At 36.7% G+C, this 17,779-nt stretch overlaps 1 protein-coding gene across 9 annotated transcripts in view; it reads right to left on the bottom strand.

Moving 5' to 3' along the window:
• Positions 1-17,779, bottom strand: part of GPHN (gephyrin) — a 254,833-nt gene that overhangs the window by 100,264 nt on the left and 136,790 nt on the right. For 8 of the 9 annotated variants that reach the window (XM_065754037.1, XM_065754055.1, XM_065754047.1 and 5 more), the window contains exon 5: positions 843-937. In XM_065754037.1, coding sequence (XP_065610109.1) covers positions 843-937 — 95 coding nt within the window. Of the gene's footprint in view, positions 1-842; positions 938-15,407; positions 15,447-17,779 lie in introns of all 9 variants that reach the window. The other variant, XM_065754106.1, reaches the window with a different exon arrangement.

Raw genomic sequence — 17,779 nt, 5'->3', positions numbered from 1 at the left:
CACAAAGTGACATGTAAAGTTTTCAAACACTTTGCTTTGTAGAATTCTCACCTAAACGTCCTTATAAATCAAAGTATCTGAATACAGAGTTTCAGACAGATTTGAAAGTATCTCCTTTATATAGTACTGATGTAATTATTGTTATGCTCTTATTATGCAATGAGAAAACAAAAAAACTCTAACAGCCCCTCATCTTGAAATGACATGCAAGCATAAACTAAATTACAAAATATACTGATATTAATAAATCTACCACAGGAAAATGATGCATAATTCTGATGATCTTGAAAAAAAAAATCAACTCCAGAATAAAATACAGGATAACAAGAGGTGTTACTGATAAACAGGAACACGGGGAGTACCTGTTGCTAAATACTTAACAAGAAATACTAATATCTAGGATTTAATGTATTGAATCTGAAAGTATATCCGGAGAGCTTTTGCTGATACTAGAACAAAAGGAATATCAAAATAATACGTTTATATTTATCAAGATAATTTTTTTTTGCATTTTAATACTTGATGAACAACATACAGAAAAATTCTTCACTCACCACTGAAATGTCACAGCTCTAGGGTGAAAAGACAGCTGTTTAACAGCATGCATTAATATTACAAATAGCTCAGCATAGAAAATACAGAAAGATGCTGTGTTTAACAGAGACAACAAAGGGAATTAAATAAGAGAATGCAATTACCATTTCTGGAATTTGGCCACTTCTCTGAAGTTAAGAGTTCTAATCTTGATCACATCAGCTATCTCCAATTATTTCTATATAGTCATCCCACTACCCTGTATACTTCTTAGGAAATAATTCACACCCTGAAGGAAATACTCTTACCTAGAGAGCATGCCCAGAGGAGTTACATTAAGGGATCCCATCAGCATTGCCAGAGCCATTCCCGGAGCTTCTCGCTCTATTACTTCTTTAGTGGCCTGCAATCAAAGATTAAAGAGCAAAGTGAGCGAAAAACAACAGAGTCTAGAAAAGTATTACATAAACTAAAATTTGGGTATGAAATTATTTTTTTTCTTTTTTCTTGATTCAAAGCCAAAAGATGCCCTTGATTAACTCTCAGCACTGGAATATGTTTCATAGAATTTTCTATGGTTGTGTAATATAGGGAAAGGCAAGGGGTTGGGAAGAAGCACTGTTAGCTGTATTTATTGCAAGGACATCTACAGAACATTTTACAAGTCAAGACCCTATATATGGAGGAAATACTAACAAATACCACATAAACAACAACTCCCCCTAGCAGAAAGGAAAGAATATTTTGAATAAGCAAATAGTAGACTGCATATAAAGATTTATTCTTTCTCCTAAATCTGTCACATTTTCCAGTTGAGATTTTCCCAGGTTCAAGAAGGGTAAATTGGTCTATGCAGAAAACAAAACAAAACAAAAAAATTGCAGAGGGAAACCCACGTAGCAGAAAAGCAGGAAAATAGTAAAATGGTAATGATAATGGCCAGAGGCTGACGCCTTCCCATTTGATCATGTCAGCAAAACAGCAATTCCAAACAGGCTGGTGGCTTTTATTCACAAGCAGTTTCTATGCTGTGGGCACTGAGAAGCCTGGAAGCGGAGTCTGAAAATTCTTCTACTCTAAGTTCTTTTCTTATACAGGATATCAACTGTAAAATGATTTTCCAGGAACATTCACAAACTTCTGTCCTCCCTTTCTAACATAAATTTTCTTAAATGCCCAACCTGCTCTGTTTTCCCAGCCTCCAATTTGGTTTTGGACAAAATACCTCAAAGGAAGGTTACAATCCTACCCTCTTTCCATTTCTCTCACAGTGGTTGCTTTTCACTGGATCAACTTGATTCACATTATGATTCAAGATTCTACATTATTTGGCACAATTAAAATGTTCACAATGCTCACAAAATAAGGAAAGCCACTGTAAAACATTCAGTCAAACTACTATGCTTTAATGGCACAGCTATCAAGACAGAAAAACATGACTTAAATGTAAGGACACATCGAATAAGCTAAATATTCTGTTCAGTTTGATATAGCAAATATAATGGAAGAAATCCAGACAAATGATTTTGTAGGAAAGATTAAATTATAAATCAGTTCTTCATACTTTTATAAGCTCCCAGTTTCCAAAACTCATAGAGAAGAAAGACAGGACTTAAACGTTTTTTCAATGGCATCTCTATGAAAAGGATCCAGTAATCCAGTCATGCACAACCTGTAGACCAGTCCAGCTAGCCCACCCTGCCACACACTACACTACACACTGAGTGGCTTGGCCCAGTACTGGGTGCATATGCATTGCTCACAACAATCGAATTGCCAGTGTGCTATTAACTCTGTCTGAGCTGAAATTAGGACATGAGGAGGACACAATGCAGTGCTAATGCAAGTTATGGCAAATTATTTCATGCATTTTGATACACTGGCTAAACACAGTCCCATGAACAGCAAAAAATATAGAGCTGTGCTTTCTGTTAAGAGTGCAGAATAAATAATTATTTTCTTTTTTTGCATATTTGTGATTCTGTTATCACTTTTGATAGATAAATTACCTGCAAACTTTCAAATGGAACACACTGAATTAAAATCAGATATTCAACTCAATGGAAAATGTGATGTTTATCTACCATGTTTTTATAATCCCTATCTTATCAGAGAAAAATATCCCTCTCTTCACAGTCACATCTTATTTTTGTTATCACTTTTGACTGCATGTACACTAGTGAACAACTGTTTTCAAGGATAAAGCACAAGAGGAGCGAGATTTCATCAAAAATCTCTGACAAGCACCTTGAGAACTCATTGAAAAAGACTGATCCATTTGTTCTGCAAAAATAAAGTAAAATAGCCTACTAGTTCTATGCTTTTTTTTTTTTTACTTTGAATAAAAAATACTAAAGATTAAAATAAGTCTTTTTGTTACTTATACACTACACATTTTATGAAGGCTACCCTGAAAGTAATGCCTTCTATTTTATAATGTTGGCTCACAGCATCAGTGGTGGATGTTGGAGGTATGGCAGCAGAAGCTGAACCTTCCCACCAGAATTCCATTACATTTTCTTGCCACATGACAGATGGCAGCAGAGGAGCAAACTGATAAAATGGCATCTGACATGGAAGTGTGTATGAAGTAAAGGTGTGGCACTGAATTCTCCATGCAGAAAAAACTGCACTCACTGACATTCCATGATGCTTGCAGAATGGTTATGGAAACCAAACAGTGGTTGTGAGCAGCGTGAGGCAGTGGGTGGTGAGTACCAGCAGTGGTGAACCTAACAATGGCCACCTCTGCTGTTGCATATTTTGAGGAGTAGAGAATGCAGGCTTCTGTTCACAAGCATAGCTAACAGCAGCAACTCCACTGAAAAATGGCATTTTGTAGCTAAGAACATGCTTTATAACATAGTGTTATTGTGCTCTATCTGTTATGAATTTTTTTTCCATGAAAACAAATAGGAGGCATTATTTTCAGAGCAACCAATGTCTATTCAGCCCAATTTTTCTTCATTCAACGTGGTCAGGCAAGTCAAAAGGTTGGACACCCAAAACAGTGGTCATACAGCAAGAACACTTTACAGGAAGAAATACACATATCAGAGAAACAAAATAAACCAAAAGAAAGTACAAGTATTTCACTGGACCTATTCTTAAACATTACCACCAACATTTAATGTGTTTTAGAGAAATACGTCAGTATCAGAAGGCCTAAGACACAACTACAAAGTAAATCTTTAGATATTTTATGAAAAAGCAAACTTGGTATGTGCTACTGTAGGAAGCAGGAACTTTGGCTTATACAAAACTGAACAATTTCAATTCAGTAGCTGTTACCACAGTCTCTTATTTCCAGCATATCTACATAGAAATGGAAAAAACAAAAAAGTATACATATAAGCATTACAACCTGGCATCTGTTTTTCTACTAAAGTGGGAAGAAGCAGGCTAGAAGTGATACAGACAAAATTAAAACATCTGCATTGAGGAAGAATGCCAAAGGGTACCAGCTGAGGTACTAAATTAGCTATTATGCAATAAAAATTCTGAAGAAAAATGCTCTGCAGTGTTGTAAGAACACTGCTGACAATGAAAAACTTCGTGAAATGTGTGTGCATACACAGTAAGTATATATCTATGCCTTTTATTTTCAGCTAATGCCATGCTTCAAAGATATTCAAAACTAGTTTTAAATATAAAGTGCATTTTGAGATTTCTTTTCTGCCCTTGAGCACAGTGACGCTTTGAAGATATCATTAGTTAAAATTCTAAATAGGCTTCGAAGGTATTACAAGATGCAAAAGAGTTCCACAAACAATGACCCTGCAGCTCTGGGAGTCCTTGAATGAAATTCAAGTCCATTCTCTAACTTCACAAGAAAAATGACCTTCACAAAATGTCACTGCTAGCAGCCAATGTGATTATTAAAAATGTATAAACTAAGCAGCAGCAAAATCTGAAAGGGCAGAAAGTCCAAGTAGCAGTACAATCCTCAGCATAAGTTTCTAAAAATACTTGTTTCAAAATACATATGCTTGTATTCATTTCTGCAGGCAGACTTCAACAGACAGGGGAACGCTTCCTACAGTCTGGACAGATGTAACCAAAATGGCTGCTGCTAAATAAACATCTTTTTACAGAGACATCTGTTCTTGCAATCAACCACTGAAAGGTCTACTCTTAGGATGTCCTTAAATAACACATCAATTAAATTTGTGGCATACAGAAGACAAAATCACCATCACCCCAGGAAGCCCGCTCTAGCCATACCTAAATGTATGAATGAAATTAAGGATGCTGCAGTGATTTGCAGATAGTTTTTATCTATCTATAAGGGCTATTAGTTCCACCTAAAAGTGTACTGTAGTGCTGCTGGACAAGTTTTCTGAAACATCCTTCAAGAATGAATGAAGGGTGGAAGAGAGATGTGGAAAGTCAGTCACACCTGTGTCCCATCCAAGAGTTACAGCCTGGCACCAGCGTTCCCACAGGGGCAGCCTGTTAAAGCCTCACAGTGACCCAGCTCTTCCATATCTAACCAATACTCTAGCAAGGTTGATTAAGATTGCAAGACTTTGTTTCATGGGCAATTTCAGATGCCTTTAATGATATGAATGAAGAAAATCAGCAGGTAAGCACACAGTTATTATATCACCACTCAGTTTTCTTCAGTCACTTGGACAGGATCAGAGGATGACTGGGGTCTTGCTGGGCTATGAAAGGGAGAAATGTCCTGAGCCTATTAACAGAAAAGCTAGTATACATGTTACAGTAATGGACAAAACTGAAGCATTCTAGTATAAATGCAGTGAGACGTTTTCAGGGTACCAATAGATAATATATTAAGTCACACTATCTGATGGTTTTGAGTTTTAAGACGTGTCATTATCTCATGACTTTCCCTGTTTGACATGAAACTCAGGAATCCATAGAAGAAAATGCCACAACAGGGTTGCTAGCCTCACCACCTGCTTGCCTTAGCCTGCTGCATGGGACCACGGTACTGGCACCTTCCCTTCTAGACAGCAAAGTGAGGGCAAGGGAATGCAGTGAGTAGGATGGAAATAAGACAGCACAAGGTGGCATGGACAGAAAATAAATGAGGGGAAAACTCAAAAGAAGGAATACCATACAACTGTCAGACTCTGGGGGGACCAGGGAGAAAATGGGACTAGAAGCAATGAAACTTCTGCTCCTGTGAGAATTGGCATTAACAATTAGATAATTATTTTAAACTATCACTTTTCAGGATTTAGTAACAACGCCTATGAGAACATTTCTTTTATATCTCATTGCTATATGAATAAATCTAATATATTTCAAAACATATTTTTGATAGTATTCAAAGTGTCTTTTTATTGGAGTTAGAGCATTTTGTTCCCAAACCAGATATATTTTTAGATATCTTTGACGTAGTTGTGGTTGCTTAACAGATGGCTTGCTGCCAATTGATTTGAGAGCTCTCTGCTGCTTCACTGCCTTTCTTTTCCTTCATATAAATTACATTAGGTGAAAGCCCTTCCAGGCAGCTCGTGGAGGATATACCCACTGAAGGCTGATTTAATTATAACACCTAGGATTTTTCTTGAAATGCTCAGAAACTCCTTATCTTTCTCTTTCAGGTATTAAACATGGTGAAGTTTGACCTCTAACAATAAGTAGTGATCTGAGAAATCATTTTACATACCCTTCAGCATTTCAGGAGAGTAATACAGTTCTATCTTTTCAACTAAAATGTAAATAAGAGACTGAGAAGTCATAATAAATTAGATTAAATTAAGGTGACTGAGATAGCCTCTGTAGGGAAATATTTCTATTGAAAAACTTCAAATCTATGATTCTCCATAGCATATCATAAAGCTATTTATGCAAATTAATGAACAAATTTATATTTAACAGGCTACAGAATTAGCACAGATAACGTATTATTGCACTGTGGGTTTTAGAATTTATACAAAAGTCTTAGAAATGCCAAATCAAAGAAATACCTATCTGCCCTCTCCATCAAAAATTGCAGACCATAAAGTCACAAACCTCAGAAGAATAAAGAAATATATGAAGATACACCAGCTGAATATGCCACAGAATTTTCAGTCATGTCTGTTAATGAGATGTATAAAAAGTGTATCTATTAGTAACAAATACTGTCTTGCTCAGCTTGCAGATGAGATACCATCTTAAAGGTTATTCGGTGTATCTCTGCTAGAGAGTTCATGTGTCTGTAATTCCTTTCCACAAGTCAGCAATTGGAGTTTATTGTCTATTTACTTATTCTTATTTTGCAGGTAGGAAAATAGAGCTTACATGGAGCTAGACTGATAACAGCTTCTTATCTAAAATTCAGTTATACATTTCTTCTCTTTGTACAACAACAAATAAAAGTTGCAGCAGTTGGTTACTCTTGATGCGTTGGAAAGTTACTGAGTAAACATCACTTTTCAATCATGTATTCTTCCATCATACTGTCTTTCCTTGAATTTTTGTAATTCTATACCCCAATATTATGTGTCTTTTCAATGGATGGAAGGCTTAACAAGAACTATGTTCTCTAATGCCCTCCAAAATCAGCTTTCTTTGTCTGACTATTCATTTAATTTGAAAAATGGTTAAAACTTACCATATACAATACTGCTGCACTGCAACCAAAGCTAAGGTGGTCGTAAAAGTCACTCGAACTGTCATCAAAGTCAGCAACTTTCTAGTGATATAAGCCATCTTTGCTACCCATGGCAGTTCTTCCATCCAGAAGTACCTTTTGAAGGTCTTAAAATAACTTTCTTTTCAGTGGAAGATACACAGAAACTTTAATTATTCCATCTCTAATGTGCTACAAGAATATTCTCAACAAAAAAATCATACTAAAACTCAAATCATCTACACTAACAATTAGACAAAGCAACTCTGGGAATAATGTCAAAGCACAAAAGGCGGCAAACATAGGGTTGATAGTTTAAATACTCTCAGCCCTGCTATTGTTGTGCAAAGGACCAATATGGAATTTTAAAAGGATTTGCCAGAGGACTATCCCTTGTTCCTTTACAGTCATATAGTACAGATGAAAATAGCCTTCTATTGTCCTCATGCAAACCGGCAGTTTATCATTGTTAATACTGAATACACCACTGTTTCTGGTGCAGGAAAGGACGAACATGTTAGCATGAGCAAAGAGAATTTGGAATTCAGAAGTACACAGAAAATGTACGTACGTTGCATAAGGTTCCTAACGTGAATGATACAGTGATTGGTCAGGTCCAGGAGTATGTTGGGGTGATATTATTAGTAATCACATTAATCATGGGTCCTGGATAACAATGAATAGCCCACTGATGGCCCTAACATAGAACTGGGGTGCTGCAATCAGAAATACACCAAACAATGGCTGAGCTTTGAGACGTACGTGATTATGATTATTGCTTTCTTCCTGATGTCAAAATAGTTGTCACAGATCCATTTAAGTCAACAACAATGCCTACATCCCAAAGGCAACGAGAAGCTGCTCCTGGTAGAGGGTGGATCCAAGAAATTGGTGGTTGCTGTCATTCTAGAGTTTTTTTACAAAATACACATCCACAGAAATTAACTTGCTCATATTCACTTTAAAAGAATCATCCCGATAGCCATTGTTTCCTCAACAACAAGCCATCCATGACTACTGCTTGGGTGGGTCTATAAAACCTGTCAACTGCTTTATGGTGGCTTATTCTATCAACTTCACTGGAATTCTAACATTACTTGTTCCTTTTCCTTCTCCCACCTCAAATTGATGTATAGTCAAAGATAGATGAAACCTTGATGAATGTAGTCAACTAAAAACGAAATCTACAAACCGATGTATCTGCACGCATCAATAACATTTCCACTGACAATAGTTCTGCAGGACTGATTTGAATACTGATTTGAAGTTTGCTTGCTTTCTCAGCATATTCACAAGGACTCTGCTGCCAGCAAGATCTCAAACTTCACAGAATGACCTTACAAATTTTTCCTGTGTCAGGAATAGAAGTGTCACAGCAATTACTGCTGATAAATTAAATATAAACTCTTTCTCTCTTTTTCCCTGTATCTATGATTCCTTGTGCTTACAACTTGCCTTCAAATTCCCTCACTCTCTTCATTGAGACCCAAGACAACATTTGTTGTTACCTAATGCCTGTGGCATAAGATTCTGAAGCCCAGACCTAATTACATATTTTTCTTGTTTATAAAAAAATATAGGCAAATGATTCTATCAAAACAATTAAACTGTACATACAAAAAGAAATGCAACTTGACAGAGATACCTCTCACAAGACCTTAATAACTTAGGCATGACTAAGCCATTAATACGTTTAACTGTTGGACTCCAGTGATATTGCTATTTTTGTAAACAGTTACCTAGAAGTATGGCAGATAATGAAGATCAAAGCCAGTAATATTTATTGTAACTTTCCTCAGAGACCTTGTCTTCTTCAACTGAAATCAAAATGCTCAACAGATGTACTTCATAAAGTTCAGCTTCATTTTTGCTTACAGCTTGCAAACATTTTGGGAAAGATGCTTCACATTTTTATACATAGTAAAGTTAAATCAATACAGCAGAAAATACATCACTGTGGGATTTGTAACTTGTATCTGTATCTCATCAGGTCTTTAAGTTTTCACTCAAACCTGGCTGTATGTGATTTGCATAAGTTTCAAAAATCAGTGATTTACCTGACTCACAGGTAAAGTGAAAGTGTTAATGAAATTGTTGCAACTAGACAACCAAGCAATTTGCAACTTCTAAGTGTAACTTACAGTATTTATAAATGTTAGAAACAATTTTCTTATAATCCTGACTGCTAAGCAAAAATTTTAATAGTAAGTATTTGTACCATCCAAACTGGTCTTACATTTGTGATACCGTTCATCCCTGTACACTGTGATAAAACCACCAAATATTCATTACTAGAAACAGTTAACCAAACAAAGAAAACACTTAATAAATGCTTTTATGCGCTATGAGGAAGGCATTTAGGCTCTGTGTAGATTTATGAAGCCCAACTGATCCAGCATGTTAAAGCCGTATAACGGTATGCCCTAAACCAGTGTCAAAAGATGAAGTATTTGCAAGGGGAAGAAGTTATAGGATGAACCTGTGAAAATGACAGTTGAAAACACGTCCTAGCACTTGGTTCCAAAGCAGGGCCAAGTTGCTATTTCCTTTTTCAGCTGTATTTTTAATGTGCAAACTGCTGTGTTCCCCACCTCAAATCCAGTTCATATAAGAATCATTCCCCAGGTGTTCAACGGAAGTAGAAAAGACAAAGACAAGCTGGTAAAGGTAGTGATGCATCACTACTACTTCAAAAAATACAACTAAAAATTATTTATTATTATACTCTTAATTTCCCCTAAATTATTTCAAGCTACTCTATATTTCACTCTATGTGCAAGAATATATGTTATCAGTCACAACGTTTGCAAAATTATTTAAAAATTAAAAGTAGAACATAATTTCAGAAGTGAAAAAATTTTGTTCTCAGCTAATCACAGAACCATGGAGTAGAAATGAGAGAAACGAGCAGAAGTAATAATATCAGTAAGAATTGTACAATTACTGCAACTGACAATGTAATGAGCATTAACTAACATTAGGTAGTTGTGTCTCATTAAAAAATTACCCTGTGTTGTACATGTGGCTATGTGTATTAAATTCTAGGCTATTTACCCATATCAAAGAAGAAACAGGGTAGAGTTATTTTAATTTAATGCTAAACTAGGGCCCACCCTGGATTCACTATAGTTTAAGTGTGTTACGCAAAAAGAGAAAAAAAAAAAAACATCCCTCTTACATCATTATGATACCAGAGGACAAAAATCTATCATTTTCAGATCCTCATAAGCACACACAAAGAATGAAGTCACCAGACAGAAATTTAAACTACTTTCCCCTAAGAATTTGCCCAATCTCCTTGGAAGTAAATGAACTGAAATTATACCCACAATTTTACTTCTCTAAATAAATAATTTTGTAGTGCTTCTGAGAACAGAAGGAATATTGTCTGTTGTTTCCTACTATTTGCTACCTTACATTAAGAATAAATATTGCCTACAGAACTCCAGTGGGTTTTTGCCACAGGTCTTCTTCAAAAAAATTTAGATCTAAAATCATCAATGCTGAAGATCGGAAAAAAAAAAAATCTCTCCTGAAATGCATCTTCTACAGTACAAAGGATGGTGTATTGGGCGATAACTTTTCAAGCATTTACCTTGAAAACAAAAGAATTACTAAAAGCATTTTCTCCTAAGATTGACTTAAATGGTATCATAGATTCATAGATTCATAGATACATTATGTTGGAAAGGACCTACGAGATCACCTAGTCCAACCATCCTCCTATCACCATCCCTACCCACTGAACTACTAAATCAAATCCCTTGGCACCTCATCTAAACGCTTCTTGAACAGCGCTAGGGATGGTGCCTCAACCACCTCCCTAGGCAGGCCATTCCAGTGCCTGACCACTCTTTCAGAGAAAAAATGTTTCCTCAAATCTAATCTAAATCTTCCCCGGCGCAACTTGTGGCCATTCCCTCTCATCCTGTCATTAGTTATCCTCACTATCCAAGTAAATGATAAAGTATAGTGATAATACCTTCCAGGAACTTATTCCATAACATAAAAACTCTCAAAAACGATTATTCAGTGAGATTCAGTAATACAATTCATGTATCTAGTGCCTGAATAGTTGCTGATGTAGATATACATGAGTGCTGTGCTCACTGGAACTGAAAAACTGAACAGACTATGAAAGTGAAAGTGACAATTTCCTGTATAGTATTATTCAACTCCTGCCTTGAATAATTTTTTTTATTCTCCAAGATTCTCATGGATATAATTATATGAAAAAATTTCTTAGAGATGTTGAAACATAACACTCTTCAGATAAACTCATTCTGGCCTTACTGCCTCGTGATCGATAGACAGTATTTAAAGAATACATTCAGTCCATTACCTATTATTTGACTTGATCATTTAAGCTGTAAGATGTAAAGGCATAGTTAAGCAGTCATGTAATAGCTCTCAAAGACAGCCCATGACTGTTTGCCAGAACAATGTGCTGACATTCAGAGAACCACAACCACAAATAGCTCTAGAAATATTAACTTAAGAAAAAAATCAGACATCAGCATTCAATACAGGGTATGCGGATGATGAAAGACAGTAATGCAGAATAGCATAGAAACCATATGTACCAAAGTTTAACTTGCTCAATCCTATGTGTAGAACAAGTTAAATAAAAAAATCCTCATTACTTTTATTTCTTTTTCAAGGAAAAGATACAAGGATATAAAATATTATTATGGAAAATATTGAGCTGTTTTAAGAATGTGACAAGCTATTATTTGAGAAAAAAGCACAAGTTCCAGCTAGGGTAGTTAAGTCCATCTTACTAATGCTTAAAGTATCAAAAGAAAACTACCTTCTTCCTGCAAAGAGTGCTGATGAGTTAACAGCAGCTTCTCATTAAGATACTACAGAAAACAAAATTCCAAGGAGACAAAGAAATCTGCTTTCTCTGTCCTCCTCATTCCAGAAATCACAAACATTAAACTTGCATGCAATGTAGAAGTGTTGGAGAGAGTTGTAATTTTAGTGTTTACTGTTCATGTCTTAAGTCTTTATTGATTCATCTAAGAGAAATAACTAATCATCTCTTAGAAAAGTGGCAGTTAGCTATACATACTTTTCACTCTTCAAAAGAAAGTTAGAGCCCCAAAACTCCTGGGCCAAATTTTGTCTCATTTACAAGATACAAACTACAATGTATTCTCTCAACTAAATATACTTTTTTTTTTTTTCCAAAATGATTAAAATATTTTTACCATAGCTTTTCACACAGCGGGTGGTGATGCCCTGGAACAGGTTGCCCAGGGAGGTCGTGGATGCCCCATCCCTGGAGGCGTTCAAGGCAAGGCTGGATGTGGCTCTGGGCAGCCTGCTCTAGAGGTTGGCGGGCCTGCACGTGGTGGGGGGTTGAAGCTACATGATCATTATGGTCCCTTTCAACCCAGGCCATTCTATGATTCTATGATCACTACACATGAAAAGTGGATATCCATGGACGTTTTTACTGTGAAACTGCCTGAATCAGCAATACAACAATTTTCCAGTAGGTACAATTTTCAACCAGAAAAAATGTGTTCTGTTCAAGGAAAAGCATTGTGATTATCTATCCTTAGTTTCTGAATTACTCTGTATTTCATTTAAATTTTATAGATTTATACATTATTTGGAAACTGGCGGTTTTTCTGTGGTAACATTAATTTAGAGAAACTGTATTAATTGAAATAGTATGTCTGCGATGATAGGACCTGCAGTTCGTGGGGTAAGAAATGAGGTCAATAACTGTCCGGCAGCCTACAGTGCAATAGTGAATGCTCTTCTCTCTTCTAACATTCTCATTTGATCCCACTTCTCAAACAGTGTAGGAAAGAAGCAAAACAGACTAAGTAACACTGAGAGTTAAAACTTTCAGAAAGTGAATTGCCACTGAGATCAGTTCATTTAGCCAGAACCCTCAACGGTGCGAAGTTGGTGGGAAGTGAGAGACTGTGAGTATGCTGTTTTTAAGAATTTGCTAAGTTGTGAAAAAATATGTTTGGAGAAACAGGGAAGGGTTGGTAAGAGTGAGAAGCCTAGGACACTGAAGGGATGTTATTGTCCTGAGGTTCCTTGGAGCTGAAGAAAGCAATATAGCAGATTTTGAGAAGTCAGTGTGACACCAGGGAGAACTGCTGGCTCTCACTGTGGCTGTCTGCCACACTGGGAGCCACTCTCCAGTGGCAAGCTGGTGTCAGATGCAAGCTGTAATCTCAAAGGATACCTCTCAGTTCCAACAGCTAGTCTGGCACAAGTGAAGAGGTACTAAATCATGGATGCTGGCTTGCTGGTAAGGACTGACATCAGTTAGTGTATCTAGAGTATCTCTGAAGATAGCAAGAAAACAAAATATACTGTATAACATATAATAATATACTGAGAGCTGAAAAGCTGAAGTTAATAAGATATGACAATTATTTTAAGGGTAGGAAGACTTTATCGTGAAATTATGACAGGATTCATTATGAGAAAGTATTTATTCCAGTTCCTTTTTAGTACTGGATTCAAAAGCATGGTTTCAATTACACTCATAGTAAGTTAAAAACTGTTGCACAACTAGGAAAACAGAGGACAAGTGAGTGGCAGTAAAAGAAAAGAAGCAGAAAACTGTGCTTCATACATTAAGCTCCATCAATGATTTGTGAACCCTCACCATGGATCCTACACTTGTAGTCAAGTCTGTGTTCTTAATCTGTGAAAAAGTGACAGAAAGGTTTCAGTAAACTAGTAACCAAATGTTCTTCCAGTACAGAAAGCTCAGCAGAGTAGGAAACAACTAGAATAGACTGCAGTTTGCTTTTTTAGGTTAGCTACAAACTTGTGCTTCAAATAAGAGACCTGTAATTCTTTTTACTTAGCTCCTTTGATCCAGTGTCTACTGGGCATAGCTTGACATTCAGCCCTTAATCTCTGAGCCTCAGTAACGTACTGTTTGCTAATTTTTTTCTGTTATTACCTACCTTCCATAGATTCTACAAGAATTACCACATGTAACATTAATGATTTGTTTTAGTGCTGAATTTGATACTCAACACAGCATTACCAAACAGCAGTAATATACCTATCAAATGAGGTGATGGAATAAAGATTAAGTAAGATTTAGGAGCTTTTTATTTATTTATTTGCTTGCTTGTTTGGTTGGTTGTTTTTTGTTTTTGTTTTTGTTTTTTTTTAAGAAGGGAGAGGGATTTGAATAAGCAGATCTATGAAAAAGCTGGATCAGGTACTCAGATCAGTTTTTAGGCTGGAATGTTTAACCGAATCAGATCACGAAGGAATCAGACAGTATTTTCTCCCCATTCCTTACTTTTCTTCTTAATTTTTCAGACTGATGCATATTTAGGAATAAAATCTAGGCAGGTGGGCAGAACAATGTGACAAAAATGCCAGGCATAAAAGCAAGTGGACAGGAATGCAAAAGAGCAAGTATCAGTGAGTAAGCAGACTCAAAGAGCAGCAAGGGGACACTATAACCAAGAAGCATGTGAAAAGGCAGGAGGAAAATGCCAGACATTCAGCAAGTTGATAAAGCAGTACCAAACAGCAGGTGTGCCAAGCAGCAGAAGAACAACTCGGCAGTCAGCAGATGCACTCAGCAGGAAGGTGATGTCAGGCACTCCAAGTGGGAGACGGGGCAGTGGAAAATCATTGCCCACGAGTAGTAATCAGATACAAGGGACAATAAGGAGGCAACGCACGCCATTCAGCAGATGAGCAGGGCAGGAGGTAGTCAGAGTCTAGCAATTAGCTAGTCAAGAGGTAATGCCAGACAGTCAGGCAAAGGGCCAAGATTTTGGGAGGACAATGTCACACAGCCAGCAGTAGAGAGAAGAGAAAGTAGTGAGTGCTAGGCAGTCCCCAGACAGGCAAGGTAGCAGAAGACCAATGCCCATGAGTAATTGGATGCAACTGTCAGCAAGGATAAAACATAAGCCTGTTAACCAACTGACAAGGCAGCAGGGTGACAGTGCTTTTGCAATAACTTAAGGTACCATGAGTGAAAAAGTCCCAAGAATCTAGATGCCCTCTGATAATGTGTTTAGATCAACAGAGTGAACCATGAAAATCCACGGGAGAATAGCACACAAATGGAAACAGCAGATGAGTCTGACCCTAGCACTTGGGGAGGCCATTGGACCTTCCTATAAAACAAAAATATGAGAATTCACAAGAAAATCAAACAAATGGGAAAAATGCATCTAAGAGCTATTTCTGATGATGATTTAAAAAGCAAAAAAATACTAGCAAAGAATTAGTTTGGAAATGATTGGGTGGGATTGAAGATGTTGCTTACCCCTCTCTGGAGCCCACATAATGGGAATGTTGGGAATTTCTGCAGCAGAAAAACAGAAGAGAAAAGGGATTTCTAACTCCCAGTTCAAGGAAAGCATGTAAATTTAGGACTGGGTAACCTCTGTGGGCAAAAAATAAAAATTCACCTGTCTTTGTCCATCCCCAGATACATGCCTTTACTGAGGTTTGTGAAAGATTTAAGAAGCCCACATTCACTTTCATCTCATGACATCCCACCCTTACTTCCCCAAACCACACTTACCTCTAGCACAAGGTGTGTAAGAGGGGAAAGGGAACGGTCTTGTGAGCTCATTCCCATATCCACTGCAAAATAGCTTGTGAAGATGACGAGGAGTACCCATTAGCCAATGCTGGCCATTTGTGAGATAAACTGAACAAGTTATTTTATTCACTGTTACTCATCACTAGTCTAGGCTGGTGTTTGAATTTGGCCTAGATAGATCCACACTCTATAGAATAGCTTAAGTCTTTTAAGTCTTGTGGGATAATCTATGGCAAGAGTTGCAAAAATCCAACACATGATGCACAGAGCACTCTTATTAAATATGGCTGTTTTTTATAAACAAATTATTTTTCAGAAACGCATAGTCAACTCTGAAATGTAAGATCTGAGAAAACAGCAGTAATGAGATTCAGTAACTTAACTCATCTGTCATTTCAGTCATGGGTCGTCTTCCTAGTCACCAAAAAGAAAGCAAACAGGAATCAGACTACCATTTCTGTTCTCTTAGAAGCCTATATTGTGTGTGCACTTAACTGCCTACATATTAACTTCTAGTACTAGTATCGAAAGCCTACAGTCAGTTTGATCAGGCAGGGACACAAAACCAATAGCAAAATTTTCCCTCTCATGCAAACAGTGAAGAACCTCAGACAAAATAAAGGAATCATCAGTACTAATTGTGCATTGCTGAATTATGAATTGGAAAGGTCACTGAAACAGTATTGCTACATGTTTATAAGCAGCAAAGCTTTTAAGGAATACATTAAAGTAGTAACAGGCTATGGTGATGAAACATCATTCATACTGATCCTCTGGGCATCAGCCATTCATTTGCCTTCCAGCCAAGTAAGGCACGTATGGAATAGTAGAGATTAATAAAACTTCTGGCAGAAATCATAGAGTAGAAATTTATTCCATATCCAAACTTTCCTATCCCAGATACTACTATCTAGGCCTGGAACAGAGTAGCAGAAAATTTAAGCAGAGAAGGCGAAGAGATTTACATTATATGGCTAGTAAAGGTCTAAACTAGCCAGGAGCAATATAGTATCAGAGCAAGAGCACTTAGTGATACTACGAAGCAGAAGGTACTTAGAGCATATAAGCACATACTGGCTGTTCTATCAACTCCTGATTTTGTGGCTACCAGCAGCTAATGAGCTGAACTGCACTAATAGCAAAATTGATAGTGTCTTCTCTCCAAAGGGATATCTTTACCTGGTGTAGGGAACTGCTTTGGCAGGGGGTTGGACTCAACGATCTCTAGAGGTCCCTTACAACCCCTATGATTTTACGATTCTATGATCTTTCAAGGCTCAATGAAAATGAACTATCACAAACTGATCTTAGAGAACCATTGTGGAAGAAAAAATGTACTTTCTACATCCAGTAGAAGTTTAAACATCAGTAATAATTAGAATGCAGCAGATTATGCTCTTAAGTAGTGATTTTGGCATTCACCCTACAAAACAATTGGGAAAAAGAACATATGCATACACATGAAGTATGAGGAAGCTGAAATAACTGTGAATAGCCAGAACGAAGGTTAAAAGTGTACTTTTTTTCTAATATTTGGTAAGACTTCTATGTCTCAGTGACTATGTAGTCATGTTTTTCTCTCCAAATACTTTTAATTAACACTTAAGCTACATCATTCCACATGGTAGGAATTTGCAGAAGCAGGTACAGGCACAATTATCATCCAGTTTCTTTTTTGATTAGCAGCTGAAAGGCTCCTGCACAACAAGCACGGAACAAATGAGATATCTTCTACTGTTCAATAAGCATTAGGAACAACGATAAACTATTTCAACAGAGTTATTTTGGTATCCTGGGAAACTTATGCCAAAAGGACTAACTCAAATTTTGATATACCTTAAATTCAAATTAGCAGTTACCTTCTAGTTACCACTTCTTTAAGCTGCCTTCAGAAAACTTTCTTGTTAATTTTCTCCATATTAATCTTCTATTAAACTATTTGTAATAAACCATGACAAGAAAAAAAAAAGAAAAAAAAAGACATATTATGGCTGAGAATTGCATAATTATAGGCCTAACAGTGTTTTCAATATTATTTTACCTTAACCTGCTGTTTAATTTTGTTTAGTTCCCTATTACCTGTTGTGGAG

Source organism: Cyrtonyx montezumae, unplaced genomic scaffold (assembly GCF_038088225.1).
Source record: "Cyrtonyx montezumae isolate F1298 unplaced genomic scaffold, pur_monq_1.0 scaffold_10, whole genome shotgun sequence".
Lineage (NCBI taxonomy): Eukaryota > Metazoa > Chordata > Aves > Galliformes > Odontophoridae > Cyrtonyx > Cyrtonyx montezumae.
This window is presented reverse-complemented; position numbering and strand designations above follow the sequence as displayed.